This window comes from Aricia agestis, chromosome 12 (assembly GCF_905147365.1).
Source record: "Aricia agestis chromosome 12, ilAriAges1.1, whole genome shotgun sequence".
NCBI lineage: Eukaryota > Metazoa > Arthropoda > Insecta > Lepidoptera > Lycaenidae > Aricia > Aricia agestis.
The window spans coordinates 15,901,335-15,922,599 of NC_056417.1; the positions used below are offsets into that span (position 1 = coordinate 15,901,335).

The window sequence follows — 21,265 nt, forward strand, 5'->3', positions numbered from 1 at the left end:
TATTACGGCATCATCATCATGGTTCACAAGATAGGCGTCGCGCTCGTATGGGGACATTTCGGTCACATATCTGTAATGCGATTAATATGCTATTTCAATATATCGTTTATATAGCCACATCCGGTTCAAATCCTATCAAATAGCAACATAATATTATTCAAGGCTGGGAAATCAGGGTTTAGGTCGACCTCCAACTAGGTGGGACGACGACCTCCATTTAGTTGCGGGTCCATGTTGGATGCGAGTAGCAGGAGATCGGTCATCTTGGCATGAGAGTGAACTCAATGAACGCCAAGATGACCGATGAACATAGGTTCAGGAGTGGACGAATATAGACTGATATGATGATGATGATTCTCACGTCGTCTAGTTACAAAGGACTGAGTCAGAGTAGACAGAATGATAGAGTATACTTATGTCTATGGAGTATACCATAGACATAATATAATGCTAAAGACCAACAAAGAGTGCGAGAGAGAAGAAAATCCTTTATGGAATTATAACAAGATGAAAAGAGAGAGGCAGTCTAATGAAAATTGTAACAACTTTTATTTGACAGGTCGTCAAAAGTCGTCAATCGTTTTTATGCCCTTTCGGTATTTGCAATTTATTATTTAAATCGTATGTTATTTTCAACAAATACTATTATATATAACAATAATAACTTGTGCTGTGAGTGATTGCAGTGTAAATCATAGGAATAATCCTGAAAAATATACATTTCACCCGTAATTAATCTTCATGTCCTAATTGCTACGATGTGTTTATTTTTGCTATATTCTGGTCTTTAGTTCTCTATTTCAAATAAAATATTGTGAATCCTCCCTTTTACTTTCATATTTTGCGTAACTAAAGGTACTATTGTTCCTATATTACACAAATTTTGAAGAAAAATTTTTCATCAAAATTTCTTACATATACGCTAGTGCTTGAATCAAATTTATCGATATGCTTATCGATATTTTACAATAACATAAATCTAAAATCATTTACCTTTATATTTATCACCTTAAGCCCGGCCGCACATTATCCGAAATTTCTGATCAGAAAAATTCGGACGCCCGGCGGAACGCACTCTGTTCATACATTTTGTTGTAGACCCATCATACTAAAAGAATTTCTGACGTGTCAAAATGTATGAGCGGGGCGGGGCGTCCGATTTTTGTGATCAGAAATTCGGAAAATGTGCGGCCGGACTAAAAATGACATATTATCTTATTTTAACTAATATAATATAGTATAGTATAATATAGCTAATATAATATAACTACTATAATATAGAGTGACTCTAAAACTAGAGGAAGGTTTATATTTATATATCATAATCATTTGTTTTACAGATTCCCTCAAGATCCTCTAATAAGAGGAAAATGGCTGAAATTAATTGGGCGTGTTGGTTGGAATCCCAAGAAAAATTCAACAATTTGTAGGCAAACATTTCATTGAAAATTTTTAAAGAAAAATTAGAATAAATACTATTTTGGTTAAAGGAGCTATCCCAACTTTATTTGTGCCAGTAAGTTTGACATACTGTTGCACTTGTTACTGAAGCAATTATTAAAAATAAGCAATTATAAGCAATTAATGCTTTTTAGTTCATTTAAGATTATACTTATATGAACTAAAAAGTATTAAATAATCCTTATTCTGTACTCAATCTTCATAATTTTGAAGTCGGTACCAGTCCTAAGTATATAAGTTGCTGTTATACCTATTCTGTCAGAGAACTGGCGATTAGGTTAGCTGGTACCGATTGCAAAATAATGAAGATTGAGAACAGAATTAATACTGAGTACAGAATAAGAATTATTTAATACTTTTTAGTTCATTTAAGTATAATATTACTATTGTCATTGCCTTGGAAGTCGGTTTTAATTTTTTGTTTAAAAATAATAATTTTACTCATTTTAGCTGTCCTTAACGTTTTCTATACTTACAGTTGGTGTTTTAAAAAATCAAAATCAAAATTGCTTTATTTCTGAACAAATCTAAAATAAAATATATTTTCAGAATACATGGTGCCTACCACCGGTTCGGTCACTAAGCCGACGAGAAGAACCGGCGTAAGAAACTCGCACGCCCACTTTTTACCAAAAAAAGTGAGAAAAAAAATAATCTTTTAAAACAAAATTTACAATGCTGTAACTAAAAATTATACAATATAAACATAGATAGATACATAATAATTGTAAATCATGTAAAAGTAGCCTTGCAAGCAGTCATTCAGCATTCTACTCCCAAGATGTGCCATCAATTACGAAATCATTTTGGCTTTGGCACAAAACGTTCTTTGACTACTTTTTTAAATTTATTAATCGAAAGATTTTGAACGTTTTCTGGGACCATATGTTCCCATTTGAATATCAAGGAGTCACTTCGATTTCTCATTGTTTCCATCACCAGACCACCACTTTTGTGAACATGATACCTACTCGGAACAATACAATGTACAGCAAAAGAAAAAAATTTGAAAATCGGTTCATAAGCGGCGGAGTAATCGTTGAACATACATAAAAATATATCCACAGGCGAACGTCTAGACTCCTCCTGTTTGGAAGTCGGTTCAAAATAATTGTAATAAAATATTATGATATTTTATAATATGTATTTAATTTAAGAATAAAATATATTGTACTATGTGTGTTGTTTACTTTCAACGTTTACTTTCAATGTAAGGACTGATTTACCAGATAGATTTTACCTGAGTAATAAATAAGTAACTTTATAATGTGTTAAGTGTAAATTATTTACCCCTATAAGAACCTCATGTCGTAACATATCCGACGATTGAAAAATCATTCCAAAAGAAAATGTGTATCTACTTTTCAATCGTCACCTTTTTTTGCCAATTAAAATTTATGATACCTAATTTGAAATACAAATCTATCAAAGTTGCATATTATTTATTTCTTATAGAAACTCAGGTAAAATAACTCGAACGGACTAAACTATCGATAGCAAAATACTATACTATCGATAGTAAAATATACATCACTAGCACACGCACACATTGACAGATCAAAAATGGTCACGCATTTTCGAGTTGTCAGGTGGTCTTTACGACAGTATATATTATGTCTATGGAGTATACCGACTTAGAACTGATGTTGAAATTTTTAAATTTGACGTATTATGACGAAAATCGTCGCTAGGGTTGTTAACTTGTTACCTACGAATTTAAAACTATGACATATTCGATGGACGTGTTCCTCTTTGGTCGTATTGTTGTTTGTGTTTTGGCACATGTAATTAAAATTGTCAGAATCCAATTTTGAAATCTTTATTTTAAATATTTAAAAATAAATTATATCAGCCAGCGCGAGGCACATTCCGTTCATAATCCTAGTGAAACCCAACGAATTTGACAGATATTGAAACCTGTCCGTCTCTTTGCAGTCGAACTACTGGTCGTTATGTCTATTGTGACTGAGTTTTGTAGTTTGAAAAAACGCCTTGACATTTTTAACACTTTATAAAAATAGCTGTTGGCTGATAGATAATCCTACAGGCCACAATGCTTTAGCCCGCCTTTGCATATAAGATGTTTAAAAATATAAAAATATTCTTGTGAATTTTGTATTAAAATTAGAAAACTTGCAAGCGGACCACCTGTTGGAAACAAACTATACTATCTACATTTGCAACATCAGAAGAGTTGCAAATGCTTTGCCTTTTAAGAGGGAATAAGCGAGATTCTTCTAAAGATCCGAAAATACTGCTGACATCAATATGTAATAATTTTGAAAATTACTTGTGGAAATACTGCATCAATTTTGTATTAAAATAGGAGGGCTTCCACCCTGATTCTGCTCAATACTATAATATAGTGGAACCCGCAAAAAATACGTTTCATTTTATGTGAAAGTATTTTTTCGGACGTAACCTGGGTTTAAAGTTTAAACTTTTACAAAATGAACGTACTCTTGATAAAAGAAGGTTTTCTTGTTTGAACTGTTTTGTTCTGTGTCGTTAATGACATTTACTACTGAATCAGTCGTCTTCTATCTAGAGATTATTCCAATTCAGTAATCTGGAATGCACTGAATAGGGATGATGACAAGGTCAAATATTAGCGAATTTTGTTAATAAAATAAAGAAATCACGGTGAAAAATAAGTGTTCCCAAAATTACAGCTCGATATCATTTTTTTTTTGTTATGCGCCTTCAAAGTTAGATAATCAAGTCGATTTTTTTAAATTAAATTTCTCAATATTTGTATACCATTCGATAACTTATGCAATTAAAAGCAACTTTTGTTATGAAACCACTTTCATAAACGCAATATTTAATATACCTATCGAACAAAGTTCTCTCCCGATGCGTACAAACTACGAAAGACTGACGTCAGTCTCATGGAGTCATATTATTACTAATGTATAATATTATATAATATTATACATTAGTAATAATATGACTCCATGTCGATTCATTGTTGTATATAATTTTATACATTAGTAATAATATGACTCCATGTCGATTCATTGTTGTCTAAACAAAATAATATTATTATGTTTGAGTAATTGAAAGTGAAACCAAGCGTTACGATCCGGAAGTCCACAGGACTTCCGCATGCCGACTGTGGTGGTTTGAATGGTGTTGTAATCAAACATTAATACAACTTTGATTCAAACCCAATTATGGCCTTTACACACTACAATGTGTATATATTTTCTCATTACATCATAATATAAACATATTTTAAATATACGTTGAAGCGATCAGCTGTCTCATCTGGATATACGTATAGGTCTTTATAATATCAAAGCTACATTGTAGCAACATAATATTAATTATCACGTATTAAAGAAATAATATTATATTTAACTAGATAACGCCCGTAACTCTGTTGCGCCAAAATTCGTTTGTCGCGCAGAAACCATAAACTTTTTCGGGGTGAAAAGTATCCTATGTCCTTTCCCGGGATACAAAGTATCTCCTTACCAAATTTGGCGATCTCTAGTGGATTTAAAACTACAGATTTTGGCCAATGAGAACACGTCAAGGTTTTACAAGATTTTGCTCTACGCCACTACAAAGGAGCGGCGGCATTGGTCGCTACACGCTAGCTTGTCAGTAGACAATTAGACCTAGCCTGGGCCCGTACTACGAAACGGTTTTGAGATTCAAACAATCGTAAGAGAATGTTGCGTTCTTCTCTAACAAACGTGATATTATTAGAGCAGGACGCGGCATTCTCGCGTTCGATTGTTTCAGTCTCAAAACGGTTTTGTAGTAGGCGTACTGGTTCATAAAATAAAATAACTACTTAATATATGTTCATTTCAGGCTTCAACCCATAAAAATATAATTACTTATATTTTTATGTAAAGTGGCATTTTCGGTGGTCGCGGTCGCTTGCCGCAAGGATAACCTTTACGTTTTCTTTACGAGGATGCCGCTATGTAAATCTTCATAAACTGCATGTAAAACATATCGAAACTAAATTATTATTGTAAGTTTATTCAGCAGAATCGACCTCCTGAGTAAACTAATTGAAATCGTTCACCGCATTTTCGGGAATTATCATAATATTGGTTAATTAATTATAACGTGTACTTAATCAATGTTTAATTTTAATTACTGCCGCTAGATCTACGATAATATTGAAGAAGAGCAATTTAAAGTAACTAGATGACGCCCGCAACTCCGTTGCGCCAAACTTATTTTATTTTGAGGGAACCGGACATTCTTCCGGGATAAAAGTATCCTATGTCATTTCCCGGGACTCAAAGTATCTTCATACCAAATTTCAAGACGGACAGACAGACAGACGGACACACTTTCGCATTTATAATATTAAGTATGGAAGTACTCGTTTATCGCGTTGGAACCGTACATTTTTTCGGGATAAAAAGTATCCTTTCTCGGGTCTCAGAGTATACCCATACCAAATTTCATCAAAATCGATTCAGTGGTTTGGGCGTGAAGAAGTAACAGACAGACACACTTTCGCATTTATAATATTAGTATGGATGGATATTGGATATGGAAGTATAGATTTTATGGAGTAAGTCATAATATATTATTTATTGATAGTTTTTTATCTAAAGGGGCTTTGGCCAGGATCGATAGTACAGCGGTATCCAAGTTAGGTTAGTGTTAGGTGTTAAGAGGATTCCACACCGCCGTTTTTCCATACAAACGCTGTCCCCTGTTTCCGCCCTGGATAATGCCGGTAGAGTTATGATTTTTTTTTCTGAATATCTATAGCCACTATTAGCATGTCCCTATGTTTTCTTTTTTTTTTCATAATTTAATTATTAAAAAAGATAAGAACGTCCAAAAACAAAAAAAAATGGCCAGATTTTCCTCTGTGTTCAAACACCCAGAAAACAAAACTGGCTAGAATATACAAAAAAAATAAAACATAGGAACACAGCTCAAGCCTTGCTTTAATTCTTAATGAAAAAAATACTTAAATCGGTTAAGTTTTGGAGAAGGAATCAGCGGACAACGAATCGAAGATTTTCTGTTCTTTTATTAGAACTTTTGTCGTTTATCGCGCTCTGCGGTGGGAGACTTGAGATTGGTGAGACAGCAATACATTTTTAAATGCCTATTTTCAATTTCTCTCGCACCTGGTGTATCCTCTTAAGTGTGAGGTTTTTTTGTTACAAGCGATACAAGCTATGCAAAAGCTTAAAAATACAAAATATGCTTAAACGTTAGCTTGTATTAAATATAGGCTCTAAAATCATTTACCAGGACCATTACGACCTGCAAACCTTTAAGAAGAAAGCGTATCCCTTCTTAAAAGGTCGGCAATACACTTGCAGCTCTTCTGACGTTGGGAGTGTCCAAGGGCGACGATAGTTGGTTTCCATCAGGTGACCCGTTTGCTCGTTTGCCGATTTTTTTTTAATAAAATAAGAAGGCAACGAGCAAACGGGTCACCTGACGGAAATCAACTACCATCGCCCATTTTATAAGAAAAAACTTATACAAAGATTTTTTATGTTTAATTTTGTTGTTTTTAAGTTTCAATTTTTTTTTTATTCGACATAATATTCACAAATTACTCATAATATAACGGTACCATAATATCATACATAAATGACATAATATATTTTGTTATTATAACAAGCTATTGTAGTACATTATACCATTCACAGTACATTTCCAGCCAATTATGAAGGTTTGACGTGGGTCAATTCTGACCGTTTGAAGTGACACCAATATAACTGTCATCTTAATACCCTTCAGCGTTTAGATGATAATGTACAGAAACCAAATATCATACGCCTTTTCGACGACCCTTTAGAATCCTTAACGAGCTTGTTTATATTATGATAATAATAGGATCTACGAATAACAATAATCGGCCAAGTGCGAAACGGACTCACTCATGAAGGGTTCCGTACCGTTGAAGAGCAAAAATTAGCCAAAAATTGTGTTTTTTGTTTGGTAATTAGAAGTTAATTTAAAATTTATTTTTATTTTTTTATGAATTATTTATTAAAATACACATATAATTGAGGATTTCGTGAAAGTTTCAAGTACCTACCTGTTGCCATTATTGATATCGAACAAAAAAGGCCCCAAAATCACGTTTGTTGTATGGGAGCCCCCTTAAATATTGTTAATTAAATTTCAAGGTTTTCAACCTGCATGGTGGTGAGGGGCCTTGCACGGATTTGCCAACATTATTGCTTGTGTGGTGGTGGTGTTTGCAAGTTCTTGCATGCGAGTGTACGCATAGGCAGTGTGGGAGGAGGGAGGTGCTGGTGCAACCCACCCTTAGTATTTACTGCGTAGTATTTAATATTTATTCCCATTAATAGCTTTTGTATCTTTTAGACAACTTATAATATAAGGTGTAAAAAATAGAATACTGATGTTCTGTGCAACACATGATTATCTAGTATCTACTACATGAATAACTGGTATTTGTATTAGCCATTAACATTTTCATTTGCTTGGGGATTAAGTACTTCCGTTTTCTAGCGAGTAAATAAAAAATTCCAATATCATCAACCTCTAACATCCCACACAAAGGCTTTCTAACCCCCTCTTAGCAAATACTCGACAGCACATTTTCAATTGTGTCGGTAATTTTTCATTTGCGACACGGGCGGATGCGCCGACCGTAAAATCGTTTGAGAGGTATTACGCGACGTTTGATCTGCGGCTTTCTCATTTTTACATCTGAATTAATACATCTAATCACCTTTCTACTTTGAATATTTCGTAATAAAGCTATTGTACGAAGAGCATTGAGGTATTGCTTTACAATGAGAGAATCTATTGCGACAATATTTATTATTTTTACGATAATTCGAGCTGGCCCTTTGATGAAGACATTTTCTTTATCGTTTTCTTCATTATTAGAATGGCCTATCATCAGCGTTCGATAATATGACGTTGACGTTTGACTCGTCTAGGTACTTTCAATTCGAGCAAGAAGATTCAAGAAGCGATAAATAAAACGTCTTGGCTACAGGCTCTGGTCTGGCAAGCAAGAGATTCAATTGTGTTACATACATGAACCATTTGGCGCTGGTTATATTAATGATATTATTGTTTACCTTTAGATAGCTCTGTCTATTGTTTATTATTTTTATTACGACGACCTCTGTGGCTCAGTGGTGAGCGCGTCGGTAGCTCAAGCCAGGGGTCGCGGGTTCGAAGCCGCCGACGGAACAAAATTTTCAATGTTCCCGGGTGTGGATGTGTATTAAATATGTGTATGATATAATAAAAATCTTAAATATATGTATAGTATAATAGTATTAAATATATTTCCGTTGTCTGGTACCTGTAACACAAGTCCTTTAGGTACTTAGCACGGGGCCAGACTGACGTGGTGTGAAGCGTCCATAGATATTATTATTATTATTATTATTATTATTATTATTATTATTATTATTATATTATACTTTGTTCTACGTCCAGTAGTTTTTTTTCGCAAGAAAGCAACATCTATTATAGGTATTTTGTATTTAAATTAGTTTGGTGTTTGTTTTTGTGAATGTAATACGACATATTTTTTTGATTAGGCGCCAGTTGTTTAAGTAATTCAAGAAGGGTCAAACGTAAAATATGTTTGTATACTCTGCAATAAAAGGACATTTAAATCAGTAATTACTGCAACATGTCAACATGCAACTTTTCCACGTTGACAGGCAATATCTCGCCCCACTGGCGCTGCAGTCGGCTCGACGTGACAGTCAAGCCAGTTGTACTGGTACAAAATATATTCAAGCAGACTTGACATTGGATCAATTCAGACCTCAACGCGACGATGCGAGGCGAGGCGCGGCGCGGCATAAATGTGTATTTATATAAAAGATTTCGATTGCGTGAGACGTCTTCAAATCTGTCAAATCCATATCTATATATTAATACGTGAGCCAAAAACTTTGTATCCCTTTTGACGAAAAATGGGGAAACGTACGTGAATAAAATTTTGCACAGTTATAGTTTATATGGTGAAGGAGTGCATCGAGCTAATATTATTTTGAAATTATGCTTTTATCATACATTTTTTTAACAAATAAAACATTACACACACTACAAAACACACACATGAGAAATGACAGATTTTTGAGTGACAAGCCTATACATACGAATTATACTCTTTTACTTATGGTTGAAGTCTGTTGACAACAAGTTGACAAATTGAAAATGGATTTTTTTTTTTTTATTGAATCTAAGATACTATTAGACAATGCTTACACGGCCAGTCTGAGATCAGCTGAGTTCCAGAGACAAAAGTTGAAAAAAAATTATATGATAAAGTCAATATTTTTTTTACAAAATATAGGTACGGTAGTAGTCCTAATGTCGTTGAAACTAAGGTCGAATTTCGAGTTTCGACCATTGGGCGATCTCTAGTAAACTTATAAGGCTGGTTTTATAGTTAAGCGTTTCGGCAGCGCCGTTGGAGCGCCGCGCGTTCGAAGATGTATGGGGGTAGTAGTTGCGTTTCTAAGTCGCGCGCTTGAGCAGCGCCGTTCGCCCGTATGTTCGTTACATCTTAGAACGCGCGCGCTCCGACGGCGCTGCCGAAACGCGTGACTGTAAAACCAGCCAAAAATGCATCTACGCGTCGCGTTGCAGTCTGAATCAACCCTGAAATGTATATTATATTATTTAAATAAAAAATGTTTTCGAAGTTACAAAATCATTTGCAATAAAAAAACATTTTTCTTGTACTGCTCCGGCTACAATTAAACTGGCAAAACACGGACGTAAAAATTTTTACGTCTGTGTGGCAAAAGTAATTTTTAATACTTAATTCTACAAAACGAGTTTTTCTTTAGATTTACCTAATATTGTAAAAATTATGCATCTTGCGTGAAATAATAATAATAATAATAAAACTAAACTTTACTGGGATCGCGACATTCGTGAGATCGAACCATCCTCAGCAATAGGCCAGACATAACTCTCACAATAAAATCTGAAAAGACTACATACCTAATAGATATCGCCGTCCCCAACACCAATAACCTAAAACAAAAGCATACTGAAAAAATACAAAAATACATTCCCCTCGCAGACGAGATTAAGCAAATGTGGCGTCAAAATACTGTTAAAATAATAGCTGTTATCATATCTTCAACCGGCGTCGTCCCTAAAACTCTACATTCTGCCCTGAAAACAATAGATTTACATAAAAATTCATACATACAAATGCAAAAAACCATTGTCATTGACACATGCTCTATAGCTCGTCGATTTCTTAACCCGTCGTCATCTTTCACCTCATCACAATCATAACTCTGCTTATGAATCAGGTTACTTGGCATCAGCCCGCACCTGAATCTTTTATCCGACTAATAGCCTTGACTCGAATTGTTTACAACATAATAATAATAATAATAATAATAAAGCCTTTATTTATTCCTTAAAAAGATTTATTAAGTACATTACAATATCTGGATACAATATTATGATAATTTGCATAGCATTACAGATATTTTATATAATATATTTTGTATTATGATTATTTCATAACAATACTTATAGTCATGTTTTGGTTGCGTGAAATATCCATACTAATATTGTTTAAAAATATATGAAATTGTGTCTGTCTCTTACCTCTTGGCGCCCAAACCACTGAACCAACTTTGCTGAAATTTGGTATGGAGATACGTTGAGTGCCGGGAAAGGACACTTTTCATCCTGAAAAAATGTACTATTAACGCATGAGAAGCATATTTTGCGCAACGGAGTTGTGAACAGTAACTAATAAAAAATATTTGCATTCAAAAAAATATGTAAGTCCGAAGCAATAAAAGCCCAGACGCCTGACGAGACGATAAAAGGGATAAGTAATATGTTTTATTTCACGGAAATCTCTCATTTCAGTTTTATTGGCGGGAATATTTTATCTCGATGGAACAATCTAAATCGACCAGGCGCCGGCCTCTCGATAGTGAAATATCCACTGACTTTATTGCTTTAGGAAAAGGTTTTATTGTTGAAACTTGTTCGGGTGAAATACTGACACATAAAAAGGAATTCACACTTGAAATTCAAATTATTTGCAACCAATAAGGCGTTTAAAACTTTATACAGGACCATTAGTTCAGCTGTGCTCGCCGCTTTTAGATATGATATTGAATGTACTGTCACTTCTTGGTGGAAATTCATCTTTCACAAAGAAGTGACAGTACATTCAATATCATATCTAAAAGCGGCGAGCAACGTACCTTTTTCCGAAAAAAAATATCTTATGTCTGTGATCTACTCTATATCTGTGCCACTATCATATCCACATATCTAACACTGAAAGATTTTTTAAAATCTGACCTAGTTCCTGAGATAAGCGCGTTCAAGCAAACAAACAAACAAACTCTTCGGGTTTATACTATTACCATAGATTTTTTAAATCGCTTGCCAAACGCGAGTCTCGATCTAAAACACTATGATAAATGTCAAAACTTTAATAGGGTCATAATAAGCTCATAATCATGGGACGATGCAAGGTATAATATGGTAGAGATGATTATGATGGTTATTAATATCATTTGCATAGTAGCATATGCTTTCCATTCCTAAAACAACGCCGAAACTCCCACTTGTATGATGTATCTATAAAGAACCAGAAGTTCTCTGAGCACCATGCGAACCATGGTTTGCCTCGATGCAAAATCTTATTTGTTGGTAGCTTATGCTCAGAATACTTCTCACGAAACCGAATTCACCACACGTCTCCATATAAATTGTGAAGAGTTCCCTCGATTACTTATGGATCCCTTCATCAAGTCACCACTTTTATAATACTCTATACACCAAAAGAAAAATTTTGAAAATCGGTTCACAAACGGCAAAGTAATCGTTGAACATAAAAAACGAACATAACACCTTCCCTATTTTGAAAGACCGTTAAAATTGTAGCCTATTATGTAATTATGTTATTCTGATGTGTTAACTCTATTATTGTGAAGTTTCATCAAAATCCATTCAGTAGTTTTTGGGTGAAAGAGTAACAAACATCCATACATCTATACATTTTTTTTATGAAATAAAACGAGCAAACGGGTCACCTGATGGAAAGCAACTTCCATTGCCCATGGACACTCGTAGCGCACATCCTCGCAAACTTTCGCCTTTACAATATAATAATAATACTCCCACACCGGTTTCGATGATGGTGGCCGGTTTCATTGAAACCATGTCAGTTACGCAGGAGTAATTTTACAGTGCCCAAGCGTGTGCGCAGTACACACGAGCACTCTCTATTCCTTTTACTCTCATAACCCAGTGGGACGGACGACCGACACGACTGGTGAGAGATCAGGCGTAGGCTCGACTTTTTACATGCCTATCCATCATGGATCATATTAATTGTAAGACATGATCAGCTTGCATTAACCAAACTTGAAAATAACATGTTTCCAATGCGGGAATCGAACCCACTACCTACGAGTTAATCCCACGCTCTTTACCACGAAGGCCTTTACAATATTAGTAGGATGACCAAATTGTATAAGTCATATCACAAATTATTCTCTTCTCTCTCTGAATATCGTCCACTTAGCCCTGGGCGTGGGCGTATATTATCGTAACTGGCTATTCAAGACACTCATACCGGACGTGAAAGAATTATTCTAGCGACTTGAATTTATTTCTTGTGGACTACTTTTGAAGACCTATTTCAGTAAATTATTTTTTATTTTTTTATTTATTTATTTATTTAAATCAGGCATCTTGGCCCATATTATATATACCTTATAGACTAACATACATAACATATAAACTAAAGCTAACACTAAGCACTAAACACTAAACACGTATTGTCTGCGACGTGGGGCGCGACGTGTAGCTAAGTAGTAAAGCTAGTAGTAAAGCCATATTTAGGGTGACAGATTTTCAAACATACTTAAAATGAATCCAGCAAACGTTGTTTTGTTATACGTTATTTCGAGTATAAAAAATATATTATGTTGGCAGATGCTCAGACCGAAAAGTACACAAACATCAAAACCAATTCATCTGTTACGGAGAACTTTGGCAATCAGTTTAATTTCTTATTAGATCGATCGTAGATTCTTTGTGGAAATTTATGTTGAAATTGATGCAAAATATTCACTATAAATACATTGAAAGTCATAAAATCTTAAATGAAATAAATCCAAACGACAGGAAATAAAAAGAAAAGATTCGCATCTCTTAATTGATTTCTTGTGCCGGTAACCGGCACCTGGTATTATGGGATTATTGCAGAAAATATGATGAAGAAAATATTTTCCGTAGACAGGAAAACCGGGAAATGCGCCCCAAGTTTTTGTTTTCATTCGATTATGAGTTTCATATCAGCAGGGGTTCGTAGTATACGAGCTTCCGACGACAACTGATCGCCCTTGCTACATAATTTAATATTGCACGACTTGTCGCTACTGGCTTCAGCAATAGGTAGCGTTGATTTTATCTTATTTTTAAAAATGAATTATTTACTAATTTTCTTTTGATTTGAAGTTTGAAGTTTGAAAATATTTTTTTTAATTTAATATTGGTATATTAATATTCTTTTTAAAACATCAGTTTGGAAACTAGCTTGGCAAGAACAACCGGCGTTGTCTTTCTATTATTTTTTTAAATATTAGCAGGCCCCTAGACGAAATAATTTATTTGACAAGGGCATAAGGGTACGTTCAATATCAACCCTATACTATCAATAGCATATTACACAATACGTGATATTGCACAATAAAATTGATCGTCTAGGGGTCCTAGTCCAATCAACTAATTCGATTGATCAAGTATGTTTGTTAATCAACTACGCAGGAGACTGTAATCCGGTTGCGCCACTAATGTACATCGGCGGTTCCACTAAATAACTGTTCGGCTGACGTAACAAACTTGCAATCCAGATAGATGGCGACACGATAATCCCCCGAGCTATGCGCCACCACACCGCTCTATTATCTATTTAAAGTTGGACAATGAGACCACAAATTAATAAACTTTATACAGGAAACAATATAATTTAAGAAATACAAACTTTTATTTTAGCTGCAGCGCTAAGAAATACGAGAAACTAATCTGCAAGATTGTCTCTTAAAACTTTAGGCGCCTTATCTTAATCATACACTTAAGGATTTTTTTTCTACAGGTAATGTACTGTCCGCCACCATACTCCGAAGCGATGGGCCGGCCGCAGCCAACCAAGACGACTCGTGCTGGCAACGGCAACTCCTGTCATGACATCGTGTGAGACTCCTCCCGCCGCACGCACGCCGAGCAGGCCACGGCCGTGTAGTGCGGTATACAACATCACGGCAATAGCAACATCTGTCATGACATCGTGTGAGACTCCACCCGCCGCACGCACGCCGAGCAGGCCAACATCACAGCAATAGCAACATCTGTCATGACATCGTGTGACCATGATTCACGAGAGACTTTCGTAGGTCCTGATTCACTACTGCAGCCACGCTTGTAAGAACTAGACCCATCATTAATCATTGACAACGACAGGTAATTCTTGTGAAGTGATTCAATACCAAACACACCCGCAGCAACATCTTACAAAATATCAAGATTTTCGATAAGCATGTTGGGAAATAACGAAATAAAATATACTTACCTTTATAATATTGTAAGAAAATGTGAACGGTCTGTGTCGGCATCGCCAATAATAAACACCTGTCATGTAACGACGTCGTTTGAGATCCTCGAAGAAACGGCAATGTCATGATGTCATTAACAGTTCTTGTCGTGATAGCATTTGTGACACTTGTTAATAATATGCTCCAGTTTCCTTTTTCGTTTTCCATTCCAAACTAGATACTTTAATAAGTTAGCTTTTAATTATTTTGTACGTTTTTCTCTTTGTAACGCTGAAAATATTATGTTTTAAATATAAATTATACATCTGTTTTATTACTAACAATAATAAAAAACCCTTATAGCTTGACCGCTGTAAAGTTCACCCTTGTAGCATACTGAATGAATGTATGCTACGAAGGTCGACTTTACAGCGGTCAAGCTTTAATTAATATTGTAATGTTAATTAATAACTACTCAATGTAAAAATATATACCATAATTTTTATTAAACCTGATGTATAGTGAACTTAAACACAATTTAATTGAACTTAGAAAATTGCAAGAAAAATTAATTTACTTTCTGAACAAAAATATTAATGAGAAGTGTAAGTATAGTACTTTTTTTTCAGAAGGTATTTTCTGAATTAAAATATCATAATAAAATATATGTTTTAATTAATATTATATAATGTGATATAAATACAGATTTGAAATAGTTTTAGACTAATTGTAAAAAATTACTTGAATTTTCGTCTGTAAAACAGGCCTTTTAAAAATGCAAATATTATAGAAGATTTTAATGTATGATTATTATTATTTTATTACATTACTTTAATACGTAAAGTTTATGAACCGTCAAAATTGTAATAAATCTAGTCAGACATTGTTTAGAAAAGTTTCGTGATAGATAAAACAAAACATTTGACAACAAAAACGTATGCTAGCAACGCGTGAATCTTTTAGCATTGAGGTAAGTATATTAGTAATATCAACAGAAAACCTGCATTAACAATTCATACAATAAAGTCCAAACTCTCTATCGGGGCAAAAATCTTCATAATATAAAATATCAACATTTGTTAGAGATTCTGTGCATTGTTATTTCAACTATAATATACGCAGGTTTTTGGAAAGCATAATTTAGTAAAGTTAGGTTAAACATAAGTTTAATCTATATCAATATGTATTATAACTTTTGTAACATGATAAAACTGTATAGTGCATAACTATTTATAGTGTTTTCTTTAGTTAGTTATAAAATAAGTTTTAGGTAGACAATATTTTACGTAGATTAAGTGTATTAAGAAAAATGTGCTATAATAATCCATACTTGTTAAGAATATTACTTTGAATGATAGAAATAATTTGTATATAATACCTGTATAACAGAGAATAGGTACTTTATGATAAATTGTAAATATTATAGTATCACTTAGTAGATAGGCATATGGAAATATATTACTTTATTACATATTACGAGCCCAAATGTGTAAAAAAGTGAATATTACTGTATTTTATGTAAAATGAATTGCTTATAGCACATCGAATATAAAAGTCGTTATAGATATCTTGCTTTAATAGAACTTGTAGATTTTTACGTGGATAGAAGAGGTAGTGGATAGTAATATGATATGTCGATAGGTATGTTTATATAAGTAAATCTTAAAGTTATATCTGTTACTGAAGAACTATAATCTATGTCAAAAATGTCTATTATTTGATGTTTGTTATTTTCAAATATAAAAATAAATGTTTTCAAACAAACATTGTTTAATTTTCTAAACATCCACCTTTTTTGTACACTTTTTTAAAGAAAATATTTATTTGTAACGATCATATATTCAGTAACCAATTCAAATAAAAAGTACTGTTTAAAAATATCTGTAGATTCAGATGGTAGCTGTGATAGCACGGCTGCATCAAAATAACTACACCAAGTCGAGTCTACAGAGGGATGAGCATGGCCCATATTCATAGTAAATTGTAACACTATCAAAAATGATTTGTAGAGCTGCTTAGCTCCCGACAGAATCAGAATCAAATCGAGAATCGAATCAGCTCGATCTCAAAGCTTTTGCTACTTCCGACATTATACTCGTGTACAAGAGCACGACCGTACTGCGGCTCAATTTGAAACTAATCAGAGTCGTAAATTAAATTCGTGTCAGTTTGATGACAGTTTTGGGGGTAGAACTGCTGTTCCGGTATATTTGACAGTAGATTTTTGATGATAAAGTGACGAAAACGCAGCTGGCCACGGCAATTGATAGTCAAATTGACGGGCAGAGTAAAGGCCCTCCTTGCTATGCGTGTCATCGCCCGCACGCGGATCTGGTCTGCATGACAGTGGCCCGCTAGGTGATTTTCTTGACACGCGGGCAACACGCGTGTGGCCTGGAGCATGTTGTCTGCCGCATGCGGATAACATCCGCGTGCGGGTGACAACAGGAATGACAGGAATAGCGCCCTAATTACGTATCTTGTGACAACAACGCAACGTAAGATACGTAATCGTCCTGTAGAGTGGTAATAGTTTGTTTCAATTTTTATAGGTTTTTCAAAAAAGAAAGCGCAGCTACATCTAATAATAAACCATAAAGTAAATTACAAAAGCAACGAAAATTGCAACTTATCTTTAACAAATACGTAGGTAATTTCACTTACATCTTCACATTATAAACCTTTGTAAAATAAATTAAAAGCTGACTCAAAATTAGAAGTTGCAAAACAACTTAATAAGTTTCAAGTTTAAGCTTTTAAGCTCCACTTAAAGTTCATTTAAAATTACCGCCAAGTTTACTGTCAAGATTACGAGGGGATTTGACAAGAGCACTCTCGCCGTTGTTAATGTCTTTCTTATTTATACACACATTACTAATTAATTTGCTTTTAATTAATTTTGTTAAACGAGAAACAACCGAATTTTTAAGCCTAAAAACGATTTTCAGTATCTGATAATAATTATATAATGTTCTCATTATATAATTATTATCAGATACTGAAAACTAACAGGTGTATTAAGTTTCGTATCGAAGTAGAATAACATGTTATGGTAAATAAGGTACAAATTATTTGATTGAAGGTAATACTTATTATTAGATCTTATTATTCTAATAATAAAGTTGTTTTCGATGAAGAAAAGCAGACCTTTTGTCTGTATAAATATTTTCATGAGTGCCTAACTCATATTTTTAGGATTCCGTACCCAAAAGGTAAAAACGGGACCCTGTCACTGAGACTATCCGTCTGTCCATCTGTCTCCAGGCTATAACTCAAGAACGGTAATAGCTAGAGAGTTGAAATTTTCACAGACTATGTATTTCTGTTGCCGCTGTAATAACAAATACTAAAAACAAAATAAATTAAATATTTAAGGTATGTATGGGAGCCCCTCCCATACAACAAACATGATTTTTCAAACATTTTTTGTTCAGCATCAATAATGACAACAGGTAGGCAACTGAAATATTCACAAAATACTCAACTATTTTATACTTTCATAACTAATAATTAGATTTAAATAAAATAATTAATAACGGGGGCTCCCATACAAAAACACGGAACCCATCGAGCGCGAATTCAACTCGCACTTGACCAATTTTATTTAATTAGTATTGAGAATAAATTATTATTTTTAGCAATATTCCGCGAAATAAACCTGAACCAGTAAGTAAATGAGTGAGTGTGTGTAGGTATAGGCATAATATACAAAATTTAAGGGTATGGATTTCCGCAAAGTAATGTCTGATTAAATGTCATAATTAGTGAAAATATTTCACAAATACTTTTTAGGCTCGATCGAATCTTATTCATATTCAAATATTCCATTTCAAAAGGCAGATAGTGCCAATTTTGCGACTGACCATAACATTTATGTTCACACCTGCTTGTGATTCCAATGGGATCCCCCAGGGTACGTTGGTGATATAACCAAAAAACTTTATAGACGAACTTATCGAAGAAATAAAACGATCGTAAACAAGTCATAAAAAGCGGATGTGGAACATTGTAATATTGTTTTAGTTGAGTCGCGATCCTTGAAACACTCATAAAGTTACCTTCTGAGGTGTGAATTTCTTTCCCTTTAATAACTTTGAAAAGTACATAAAACTAAGATTTTTAACATCATAAAAACTTTATGGTGTAATTTAAATATTTTGCTTAAACAAGAGCAAATTTATTAGTTATATTACAACTAGGAAATAATAGTATGTCATGGTTATTCGTAAAATGGTTTGTAACATAAGTTCTCGGTATAAGAAAAACATCCGAAGCAGATTAATATTAAAACCTGCAATTTATAGTGCAAATAGCTCTAAGCCATGAAGACGTTGTTACCATACTGTACTGGCAATATAAAGATGGCGATAATAAATGTTTGGCTTAACATAGTCTTCATAAGTTGGAATTCACAGTTACTTCAGTTTACACTAACATAAAATCACTAAAGGCACCTGCTAAACGTTCAACTTCCACCATCGTACAGCAACATATTGTATGCAGACAGCGGTGATCAATTACCACTAACAAGCGACTCCTGGCGCGCTACATGTTGCTGCAGATAATACCCGCAAGACGTATCGTTCTCATCCATATCTATGTAAGAGAACACAAATCTGCGCTAACAACGTTGTATGCAATATAGTTGTGCTGAATGTCATTATTACAGGGACTTTGTTTAATGTTCTACAAAATGAAATACTTGTTAATTAATCATTGTTACGCGTAGCAGTGCAGCTGTACTACACCAACAGGCTTCGCGTAGCTGTGCTACACCAACGTGCTACATGTAGCTTGCCACACCAACAGGCTTCGCGTAGCTGTGCTACACCAACGTGCTACGCGTAGCTCTGCTACACCAACGTGCTACGCGTAGCTGTGCTACACCAACAGCTACGCGTAGCTGTGCTACACCAACGCACTACGCGTAGCTGTGCTACACCAACAGCTACGCGTAGCTGTGCTACACCAACGTGCTACGCGTAGCTGTGCTACACCAACAGTTACGCGTAACGGGACACATCATGCTCCTGGTAGCGAAAACTACTAGTATTATGTGAGTAATTAAAGTACCTTATTAAAAGTATAATATTAAACTTAAAATCCTTACTTACTAAAACGAACTATTAACAATATCAATAAATTACTCATAAACAATATCAATAAATTACCCATGTTCTCGGAGGCTGGAGCAATTTACAAGATGAAAAATAACTAGAAGTTCGAAACGCAACAGCTGCGCTAGTCCGCGTAACCTTTTACGAGATAGAGATACCGTTTTAATGTCCAGACTGTCCAGATAGTAAATAATTTTCGATTAGGATTTTAATAGAATTGACTGTTTTATTTAATACTTTAATATTATTATCAAAAACATCTTCTTCCTTTTTATAACTAGATGTAACCTGCTATAGACTGACTAGATGTAACCTGCTTACTTAACTGTTATTAGGAACCACATAACACCAGGCACTGTGGTGACACCACAGTAATAAGCCTACAGCTCGCCACAAGCTGCCCTAAGGGCTTATTATTTATTATTATTATTATTACTCGTTCAATGCAAAAGAAATTAAAAAGTAGGACTATATTTAAAAAAAGGCTTACAAACCATATTTAATGACTTTAGTCTACTTACTACCGTACCACGAGAAAACCAAAAGTGGAGCTCCTAATTATTATGATTGCTAGTTTTGTTTACTCATGTAATATTTTTGTGTTAAGTTCAGACGTTACTTGGAGTAAAAAATATAAAATGAAAGAAGAGAACGAGTTTTGAGTAATAACGAATCGTCTGTTGTTAAATAGTTTTGAATATATCTAACTTTACACCTTTTTATCTTAGTATGTGACAGTAAACAATAGTACATAACGACTACAGTACTGTACAATAATTGCAGTGGCTGTATGACGTATATAAAAGGAATTTGTGCAAAAATTCAACTTCCACATTCATATCCGTTCAGTCGGAACTATGACGAAATGGATTTTTATCCAAAATTGAATTTTTAGCCAGGCTTTAAACGTGAAATATTTAAAATCCAGGCAATATTAAAATAGAAGGCCCATACACGTGTTACAAAGTGCGGACCGCCTGAATTGTGTGTCTTGGCACCCTGACAGAAATGTGCAAGTCAAGAAGCATAATATAGCACTGTAAACATAGTGTAATATATTTGATTTTGACTCACATCAAGTACATATTGTGAATAAATATACTGACAGTACAGGTGTTCCAAATATATTTTACATTAACATAATGTAAA

At 34.1% G+C, this 21,265-nt stretch overlaps 1 protein-coding gene across 2 annotated transcripts in view; it reads left to right on the forward strand.

Moving 5' to 3' along the window:
• Positions 1–14,789, forward strand: part of LOC121732374 (allatostatin-A receptor) — a 157,022-nt gene extending 142,233 nt beyond the window's left edge. For both annotated transcript variants that reach the window (XM_042122235.1, XM_042122236.1), the window contains one exon: positions 14,564–14,789. In XM_042122235.1, coding sequence (XP_041978169.1) covers positions 14,564–14,665 — 102 coding nt within the window. In that variant the 3' untranslated portion in view covers positions 14,666–14,789. The remainder of the gene's footprint in view (positions 1–14,563) is intronic.
• The last annotated feature ends 6,476 nt before the right edge of the window (positions 14,790–21,265 follow it).